An 11,060-nucleotide genomic window follows, 5' to 3' on the forward strand; every position below is an offset into this window, starting at 1 on the left:
CTAAAAGGTTAAGAATGACAAAGGTGCTGTTAAGTGTAACTCAATGTTTACATTTCTGCTGGCCGCTCAACTACAAGTTGATGTCAATGATGTGGAATTATTCCATGAATAGGCTATAGAGTATGAAGATATGCCAATAATATATAAGGTGAGAATGGTTTTATTACCTTTATTGTCAGTTAATATCATAATGTGAATCTGTTCATGCATTTGCTGGTTATCGGAACCGGACGAGGCTTAGCCTACAACGGACAAGCTCTCGATGCTGCGATTCATACCAGTGATATAGACTGAGAAGTGGTCCAAGGAAAAACCCGTGATTAACTGAATCCGTGAATGCTGAATCCCACCTTTGGTGGTGGGAGTAGACAGAATAGAAGATTTTAGGAAACATATATATGCAGATAATTGATATCTTGGTTCCTTACATGTTAGCATAGCTGGCTTCGTGGTTACTGCCACGTAAGTCTGCTTGTGCTACTAGAGTTGCCAGCGAGGTAGAGACCTATATAGCTGGTGCACTCCAGATGATCTGTCAACAGGGACAAGACCACAACGTGACTAGACCATTGACCATACAATGAGGGTAACGAAGTAAAACACAACCACCTGGCATAGCCTACCAAAGGTATCCCACTTAGACTAAGCTAATGGAAGGGAGATCCGCCCCCGGCGGTCACCCCACAACCATAAAACACAAGTTAAAAACTCAGCTAACCATTAAAGGATAGGATGAGTGCTACCTCCTGCCCCCAAAACAGTGTCTGCAGCAACGTATGGTCCGAGCAAGTAGCAATTTTCGTATGTTGCTTTCACCTCCTGCAGGTAGTGTGAAGCGAACACCGAATTGCTTCGCCAATATGTGGCACTCAAAATGTCTTTGAGTGCCATATTTTTGTGAAAGGCTACCGAGGTAGCAATAGCCCTCACCTCGTGGGCTTTCACTTTTAGAAGCTTCATATCACTATCACTGCACTTTTCATGAGCTTCTTTAATCGTACTTCTTAGGAAGAACGCCAGTGCGTTCTTCGACATCGGAAGATCCGGTTTTTTTACCGAGCACCACAAGTTCTCAGAAGAGCCTCTGCAGGCTTTAGTTCTCTGCAAATAGAATTTGAGAGCCCTGACAGGACACAGGACTCTCTCAGGTTCATTTCCCACTATTTCTGACAACCCTTTGATCTCAAACGTCCTTGGCCAAGGGTTGGAAGGGTTCTCGTTCTTTGCTAAGAACGTAGGACTTAAAGAGCAAACCGCATTATGATCCGTGAACCCAATCTACTTACTTGTAACCTGGATTTCGCTAACCCTCTTCACCGTCGCCAGAGCGGTTAGGAAAATGGTCTTCTTCGTCAGATTCCTAAGTGAAGCTGAATGGAGCTGTTCGAACTGACTTGACATCAGGAACTTAAGTACCAAGTCCAGTTCACGATGGTACTTTAGTTGGATAACCTTCGTAGTCTCGAAAGATCTAATGAGTTAATGAAGGTCTCTGTCATTTGCCAAGTCGAGTCCTCCGTGTCTGAAGACTACAGAAAGCACGCTTCTGTAGCCTTTTATCGTGTGAACAGCTAACTTCACTTCTTTTCTCAGGTAAAGAAGGAAATCTGCTATCTGGCTCACAGAGGTCGTGGTGGAGGAAATGCTCTCCTGCACCAACTTCTGAAGACAGCCCACTTCGATTGGTACACTGCGATTGAGGAGGGCCTCCTTGCGGTGGCAATCGCCTTAGCCACAGGTCTTGAAAAACCCCTCGCTCTGGCCAACTTCTTGATAGTCTGAACGCAGTCAAACTCAGAGCGGGGAGGTTTTTGTGGTACCTCTCGAAGTGGGGCTGTCTGAGTAGATCTTTCCTTAGGGGCAGAGTCCTCGGAAAGTCTACCAGGAAGGACATGACCTCTGTGAACCAGTCGGCCGCTGGCCAGAAGGGGGCGATGAGGGTCATCCTCGCTCTCTCTGATGCCGCGAACTTCCTCATTACCTCCCCGAGGATCTTGAATTGGGGAAAGGCGTACAGGTCCAGACCCGACCAATTCCAAAGTAGGGCGTCTACTGCCACTGCTCCCGGGTCCAGCACTGGTGAGCAATACAGCAGAAGTCTCCTTGTCCGGGATGTTGCGAAAACGTCCACATGAGGACGTCCCTACAGCTTCCACAACGACTGGCATACCTCCTGGTGAAGGGTCCATTCCGTCGGCAGAAGCTGTCCTCGCCGACTGAGAAGGTCTGCTCGAACGTTCTCTACTCCTGACACGAATCTTGTCAGGATAGTGACGTCTTGCAACTTCGCCCATAACAGGACTTCCTTCGCGATGGCGAACAGAGAAGGAGAGTGGGTTCCCCGCTGTTTTCTGAGGTATGCCAGGGCTGAGGTGTTGTCCGAGTTGATCTGAATGACTTTGTTGGAGACTTCTTCCTGGAAGAACCTTAGCGCCAGGTGAATCGCTGATAGTTCTTTGAGATTTAAGTGCCAGGACACCTGTTCCCCTCTCCAGGTGCCTGACACTTCTCTCCCTCCTATTGTTGCTCCCCAACCCGTGGACAACGCATCGGAAAACAACACTAGGTCGGGGTTCCGAAGCTTGAGCAAAAGCCCTTCTGCAAGCTTCCGCGGATTGGACCACCATCTTAGGTGTTCTTTCACCTCTTCCGTCAACAACAAGATCACTTCCAGATCTTGTTTGCGTTTCCAATTGTTGGAAAGGAAGAATTGAAGTGGTCTGAGGTGCAACCTTCCAAGAGAAACAAACTTCTCCAGTGAGGAAATGGTCCCCAGCAGACTCATCCATTCCCTCACCGAGCATGTTTCCTTCCCCAGAAAGGCTGACACTTTGTTCTATGCATTGAAGTTGTCGCCCCTGGGACGGAAAAGCCTGAAAAGCCACTGAGTCCATCTGAATCCCCAGATAGACTAAGGATTGAGGAGGAGTCAGATGCGACTTTTCGAGGTTCACCAGAAGTCCCAGGGACTTCGCTAACAACAAGGTCGTGTGAAGTTCCTCCAGACACCGGTCTTGCGATGAGGCTCGAATAAGCCAGTCGTCGAGGTAGAGAGAGATCCTTATCTTCGCAAGATGGAGCCACCTCGCAACATTCTTCATAAGAATGGTGAAAACCATCGGTGCTGTGCTCAGACCGCAGCAGAGTGCCCTGAACTGGAATACTTTCCCCTTCAGGACAAACTGCAGGTATTTCCTTGATTGGGGATGGATGGGGACATGAAAATACGCGTCCTGGAGGTCTAGCGAGACCATCCAATCCCCCGGTCTTAAAGCTGCAAGAACAGATTGAGATGTCTCCATCTTGAATTTCTGCTTGGTGACGAAGAGGTTTAGGCTGCTGACATCTAGGACGGGTCGCCACCCCCCTGACTGCTTCGGCACAAAGAACAGACGGTTGTAAAAACCTGGAGAATCCAGGTCGAAGACCTGTTCCATAGCTTGCTTCTCGATCATTTGATCTAGCAGATCGAAAAGCACTTTCTGCTTTTCTCCTCGATACGAAGGAGACAAATTCTTTGGTGTCGAAGACAGCGGGGGGTGACTTCAGGAACGGAATTCTGTACCCCTTCCTCAAGATATCCAGCGACCAAGCGTCGGCACCTCTCTCTTCCCAGGCTCTCGCGAAAAGTAGAAGTCTGGCTCCTACCGGCGGCTGAAGGACTTCCACTTCACTTCCTACTCTTTGAAGGAGCGGGGGTTTTGCCTCTGGAAGTGCCTCTTCCTCGAGGGGCTGGTTTCGAGGAAGAACCAACTCGAAAGGGCTTCGATTTCTTGGTAGAAGAGACCCCAGAAGACAAAGTACCTGCTGGTCTCCTCGATGACTGAGCCAGAAGATCTTGCGTTGCTTTCTCCTGTAGACTCGAGGCTATGTCCTTAACCATAGACTGGGGGAAGAGATGGTCTCAAAACGGAGCGAAGAGCAAATCCGCCTTTTGCGCTGGAGAGACAGATATAGCTGTAAAGTTACAGAAGAGTGCTCTTTTCTTGAGAAGTCCCGTGCTGAAATGAGTAGTCAACTCCTCAGAACCATCCCTGACGGCCTTGTCCATGCAAGACAATAAACTGGACAGCTCCCCCAGACTAATGGAATCAGAACTCCTGGACCTGGCATCCAAAACTCCCAGACACCAGTCGAGAAAGTTAAAGACCTCTAGAGTCCTGAAGAGGCCTTTTAGATGGAAGTCCAACTCGCTATGAGTCCAAGAGACTTTCGATGATGACAGGAGGGCTCTTCTGGAGGCATCCACAATGCTCCCAAAATCAACCTGAGCAGAGGCTGGAAGTTTAACGCCGACGTTCTCTCCCATCTCGTACCACATACCCGCAGAGTCTTGAAGGCGGCAAAGCGAATGAAGTCTTGCCTGAAGCTTTCCTTTCTCCATCCAATCGTGGATTTTGCGGAACGCTTGCTTCGTGGAAAGCGACTTCTTCATCTTGACAAATCCTGATGCCTTCGACGCTTTGAAAGAAGAAAATTGAGAGGGAGGAGTATGAGGAGCTTCAGGTTGAAAAGTTCCTCCAAACTCTGATTGGAGAAGACGCGTCAAAACCTTGTAGTCCGATGAGACAGGAGCCAACTGCTGCTCCTCATCTGCTTCCACGAAAGCGTCACTAACTCCCTCTTCAGAAACTGGAGAAGTCGGAGGAAGTACTGAAGAAACTCGAGCAGAACGGTGTGTAGACGAAGCAATCGCCTCTTGCGCTGAAGTATCGTCAATAAGAAAGGTACGATGAACAGGTAGGGTTCCCTCTTCCACCTGGGCTTGCGGTGGTGTGGAACTGGCGTCCGCAGGCGCGCGCTTGGCGTCCGAAGCCACATGTCTGGCGCCGACTGGTGCGCGCTCGGCATCTACTAGTGCACGCCTAGCGTCCATTGGTGCGTGCTGAGTGTCCACTAGCGCGCGCTTGGCGTCCACTGGCGCGCGTTTGTCATCAACAGGTGCGTGCTTGGCGTCCACTGAAGCACGCCTTACTTGCACAGAAGCGCGCTCGGCGTCCACTGAAACACGCTTCTGAACTTCAGGTTTCATAAGAGCGGGTAATACCGCTTCCCGAGAGCGAGAAACGAATTTCTCACCTCCTCTAGAGAGCCGCTGGGGAGCAGAACGAACTCTAGAGGGAGACTCAAACGGAGAGAGAGACGAGCGAGGAGAAGGAGAGGGAGAACGTCTCAACTTCTTCACAGGAAGCCTGTCATCCTTCCTACAACGACGCGGAAGAGTCTCTCTGGAAGCAAGAACATCCTGAAGTTGCTGCTGCAGCGACTGAAGCATCTTCTTGGTTGGTGAAGCCTCCTTTTCTGGGGAGGGGCTGATCCTGTGAGCAGGAGAGTGGCGAGGGGACGCCTCCCTCCTCCTCCCAGGAACCGCCTCTTCACGCACTCTGGAGCGACTGCAGCGCTCGAACGAGTCACCCGAATCCACGTCCGAAGAATCCCTACACCTCTTCTGCGGCGGGAAAGCGGCGAATGCACTATCAGGAGAAGAGCGAAGTTCCGGAGAACTTGGACGTGAAGCGTCACGAACACACACAGTCCTTTTCAACGGACGAGATGCAGAATGAGAACTCCACCCTTTACATGGGGATGAAGCCTCCGATGACGAAAAGCACTCCTTGAAGAGACGTGCACGCGCACGCTCCTTGGCAGTCTGGGGAGTTTCATCAGATACTGCCGAAGGCACGCCAGATCGGTGGGGGTTCCTCGTAACCCTCCTTCGGCTTTTGACATGCTCTCTCCCCGGGTCCTGGGAGTCAAACAGAGGTCCTGGCCTAGAGGCGAAATAAAGCCGATCTGGCGCACCCTCCACTACACAAGGGGCACTATCACTGCACTTCTGCACTTCACTTTTGCTCTCAAGAGCCAGCACTTTCGATTCTAAATTACGAATCGACTCTAAAATTAAAGACAAAGTATTACCTTCTACAGACACTGCTTCAGGGCCTGAAGGCAACACTACAGGGTTAGGGTTAGGAGAATTAACGGAAGGAGGGTTAACAGGAGAAACATTAATTTCTTGCCTACCTGAAACACTCCTAGAGGAAGACCTCCTTAACCTATCCCGCTCAAGTTTCTTAAGATAGGTTTCATACGCCTTCCACTCAGAAACTGTTAACCTTTCACACTCCTTGCAACGGCTTTCATACGCACATTCATGCTCCCTGCAACCTTTACATACAGTATGGGGGTCTACTGAAGCTTTCAGTAGCCTACCTCTACATTCAGACTTAGAGCAAAATCTAGCGCTAGCTGAACTAGACCCTGACATCTTATTCAAAGAAACATCTTATTCAAAGAAAAATCTAAGCCAAAATCAATTCGATCCACTAATAACGTGTGCCTAGCCACCGATCCAAGTCAAATAATCCAAAAAAAACAAAAGGGATACTCAAGTAGCCAATAAGTTTCCAAATCCAGACGGAGGTGCTGTAAACAGATATTTACAACACTGGCGACAGAAAAATTATGAATAGAAAATGGGAATGGTTCCTGATACCCGCCTCCCAGTGGCGGGAATGGGTACTAACCACCTGACTCCCACTGCGTGTGTCGTAAGTTTTTAAAATTCTGTCGGACTCGGAAAAATACAGCTATATATATATCTGACAGGTAAGTTTCATGAACAAAACTAGAATTTAAGGCTCAAGCACAAGACACAATGAAGAGATGTGGTAAAAAAGGCTGGAAACAGTCAAATCTCACAGACAGATGTCCTGGACATGAGACGTGTGGGGAACACTTAATGAGAAAAGTAGAAGATATGGCGGTAGCAGGACAAAAACAAAGTATGAAGGCTACAAAATCATGCAGAACCTTTGTGATAGGACCATGCAAAATTGATCATTTTTCTCCAATCAAGTTTCTATCAGTTTAACAGCTTCCAAACGGCCTCTAAACCTAAATCGATGGATCAGTGTCCTGGAGAAAATCCCAGTTTACCCAGCAGACTAAGCTCTACCAAACATTCCATCAGGAGAGCTGTCCACATACTGTACAAGATCTGGGCAACCCCTACATCCAACATGAACAAAGATTTGCCTGCAAGCAGCTAATACGTATAACTAAAACTGCCAGATATAGTATGTGGGAGGCACAGGTTTATGGGAAAACAATGCAATATGACAATCATGGGCCTAAAGGATTATGAAATGGAAAATGGACAATCTGATATTTCTTCTGAGGATCATTGTATGCACACAGGGATTTACTAGTCAAGATTTATGGCAATGTATATGAATATGTCATATGTATTAAATTCATATTATTTCATAGTCTGTCAAAGTAACAAGAGATAAATAAATGATGGAAGAGGGGATGGTGGATGTACATAGCCTGGTAACAAGAATATACTGAGAAGTTGTAAATTCAGAAACAAATATAAAACAATATACATAGTGAAGTGAAACAATTTTAACTGATGTAAATACTGCAAAAAGAATAAAAGTATTTTTAACACTTTCAAACCTACCTACAATTCTAACCATGTCTTTTCTTTTAGTTATTGTTCGGTTGAGAATCTCCTTTAGAGTTATATCGTTGTTCTCAACAGTAATTTTACTAAAGGCACCCCCTGCAACATTTCTGCAAAAAATAAATACAATAAATTCAGTGATTACAAAATTTATTAAAATTCCTCCTGTTACCATATCAAATTACAGTACATACTAAAAAAAGTAGATAATTACTATAAATCCTTTCTAATCCATGCTTTTGTTTAACCCAGAACAATTTACAATGCCCAGATGGTTTTTACTTCAGAATTCTTCTACAATAACTATACGTATTAACCTCTAATTTCATTTAAATTTTAATACCTTACAAGTAATGAAATAAACATTAAAAACAGTAAATTTTACAAAATTAGAATACAGTAACTATAAACTTGGTAAAGATATAAATTACCTAAGAAGTTCAGTAAGGAAAAATGGCCATTGAAACAAAGATATGCCTAAAATATTAAAATGGAATAAAAATGTTCTTAAATATAGTGTTGTATAGTTAATAAAATTTTAAAAGTTAAAGACATCCTAAGAGGATTCCTTGTCATTTGTTTATTCACAAAATAATGGAAAAAATTGCCTATGCTGAATCCTTTATAAATTTATAACATTGCACAGTGATTTGGGGGATCGAGTGGGAAAGAGGTGCCATTACTTCTATAGCCTTTAAACTAACTAATGGCAAATTTAGGCTAGCAAGACTCTCTCTCTCTCTTCTCTCTCTCTCTCTCTCTCTCTCTCTCTCTCTCTCTCTCTCTCTCTCTCTCTCTCTATCTGTGTGTATTTACTCATAAATATACCACGAGGTTACTGTTGGCTTTAGTTCTTATCTTTTTTGAAAGTATGTCACTTACAATTGTAATTTTGCAACTAAACAATACAAAAGACATGTATAATCCAAATAAGTTACTGCATCTTCAATCTCAGTAACTTTACATAAATATTTTACAACAAATATATTCAGAATTTTTTACTAATTTTAGTTCTTATCTGTTTTGATACTGGATGAACTATAATATAATTTTACAAAATAAATAAATTTATTAGAAAAACATGTATAACTTGGTAAAATTTATGATTGTCTTGTAAAACAGATGAAATTAATAACAAAAACCAGGAATTTGTGGATATTTCTCATAGAAAAATACCGCGAATGCGCGAATTTTCCGCGAATAATGCAGGGAAACGTTCCCGAGAGAAATCCGCGAATCCGGAGAATGCGAATACGGGGGGTCCACTGTATAGTCATTTTCAACTTCTCATAGAGAGTAGGGAAAACTTTTTTTTCTTACACCTTGAGTATTGCATATCTTCCTCTTTCCATTGATTTGTTTTTTCCTTAAATTGGCCAACCTCAATAATTCCCGGACCTTGGGGTCCTGCATATTGATTTTTTAGCCTGGCTCTTAACCCTTAAACATTGACAAGACGTATTGTACGTCGACTAAAATTGTCTGTCGGGTGCCAAGTGGACGTACGGTGCGTCGACTACAAAAAGTTTTTTTAAATATTCGCAGAAAAATAGTTATAGAAATAGTTTGTGAAAGATTTTAAATCACGTGCCTTGAGGGATGCTGGGAGTTCATGGATCATGCTGTTGTTTTGCTTACAAGCGTTACCCAGCTGCGCATGCGCGAGTTTCTTTCTTCTCGCACTACAAAGCATCAGCGACGCATCTCAGAAATTCTTTTGTCACTTTGTCGTAATTTTTGCACCATTTTATATTAGCCGTTACATAGAGTTGAGTTTTATATATGAAAATGTGCACAATTTTATGTAGAATAAAACAAAAAATAACTCATGGTTGTAGCTTTTATCAGTTTTGAATTATTTTCATATAAACCACGATAAGTGCTAAAATTTCAACCTTCGGTCAACTTTGACTCGACCGAAATGGTAAAAAAATGCAATTGTAAGCTAAAATGCTTACATTCTAGTAATATTCAATCATTTACCTTCATTTTGCAACAATTTGGAAGTCTCTAGCACAGTGTGTATTTCGATTTATGGTGAATTTAAAAAAAAAACTTTTTCCTTACGTCCGCACGGTAACTCGGCCGAAACCACGATAAGTGCTAAAAATTTCAACCTTCGGTCAACTTTGACTCGACTGAAATGGTAAAAAAACGCAATTGTAAGCTAAAATTCTTACATTCTAGTAATATTCAATCATTTACCTTCATTTTGCAACAAATTGGAAGTCTCTAGCACAGTATGTATTTTGATTTATGGTGAATTTAAAAAAAAACTTTTTCCTTACGTCTGCACGGTAACTCGGCCGAAAAAATCAGAAATTCTTTTGTCACTTGTTGTCGTAATGTTGACAACCGTTTTATATTAGCCGTTACATAAAGTTTTTATATATGAAAAATATGTGCAATTTCATGTAGCTTTCATCAGTTGAAATATTTTCATATAATCATTCGATAAGCAGAAAAAATTCGACCTTCAGTCAACTTTGAATCGACCGAAATGGTCGAAAAACGCAATTGTAAGCCAAAACTCTTACATTCTAGTAACACTCAATCATTTACCTTCATTTTGCAATGAACAGGAAGTCTCTAGCACAATATTTCAATTTATGGTGAATTTTTGAAAAAACTTTTTCCTTACCTCTGTGCGCGGTAACTCGGCTGAAAATCTCGGAATTTCTTTAGTCACCTTGTCGTAATTTTTGCGCCGTTTTGTATTAGGCGTTCCATAAAGTGTTATAAATGAAAATGTGCATAATTTCACTATAATACAACAAAAAATAAACCATGGTTATAGCTTTTATCAGTTTTTGAAATATTTTCATGTAAATCACGATAAGTGCTAAAATTTCAACCTATGGTCAACTTTGACTCAACCGAAATGGTAAAAAAAATGCAATTATAAAGCTAAAACTCTCACATTCTAGTAACATTCAATCATCTACCTTTCTTTTGCAAACAAAACAGGAAGTCTCTAGCACAATATTTTGATTTATGGTGAATTTTTGAAAAAAAAAACTTTTTCCTTCCCTCCGTGAGCGGTAACTTGGGTGAAAATCTCAGAATTTCTTTAGTCACCTTGTCGTAATTTTCACACCGTTTTCATATTAGCCGTTACATAAAGTGTTATCTATGAAAATGTGCGCAATTTCATGTAGAATACAAAAAAAAAAACTCATGTTTGTAGCTTTTATTAGTTTTCAAATATTCTCATAAAAATCACGATAAATAGAAATAATTTGACCTTTGATCAACTTTAACTCGCCGAAATGGTTGAAAACTGCAATTGTAAGCTAAAACACTTACAGTCTAGTAATATTCAATCAATTACCTTCATTTTGCAACCAACGGAAAGTCTCTAGAACAATATTTCAATTTAAAGTGAATTTTTGAAAATGGAATTTTTATTCTAAAATTGATATTAATAATACTTACCTGTATAATTTATCTAGCCCTAAATCCCCAAAAACCGCACCAAAATTTACCACATTGGCAACCCTGTTACCTCCTATTTCTGTCCGCCAGTTGGCAACACTGTCGTTGACAGATACAAAAACAAATTCCCTCAAATCAGTTGTGATAGGCAGAT

General features: G+C 42.7%; 1 protein-coding gene across 1 annotated transcript in view; it reads right to left on the reverse strand.

The window, feature by feature from the left end:
• Positions 1-11,060, reverse strand: part of LOC135220558 (target of rapamycin complex 2 subunit MAPKAP1-like) — a 290,454-nt gene that overhangs the window by 54,821 nt on the left and 224,573 nt on the right. The window contains exon 7 of the mRNA XM_064257774.1: positions 7,469-7,581. Within this exon, the coding sequence (XP_064113844.1) occupies positions 7,469-7,581 (113 nt within the window). The remainder of the gene's footprint in view (positions 1-7,468; positions 7,582-11,060) is intronic.

Source organism: Macrobrachium nipponense, chromosome 2 (assembly GCF_015104395.2).
Source record: "Macrobrachium nipponense isolate FS-2020 chromosome 2, ASM1510439v2, whole genome shotgun sequence".
Classification (NCBI taxonomy): domain Eukaryota; kingdom Metazoa; phylum Arthropoda; class Malacostraca; order Decapoda; family Palaemonidae; genus Macrobrachium; species Macrobrachium nipponense.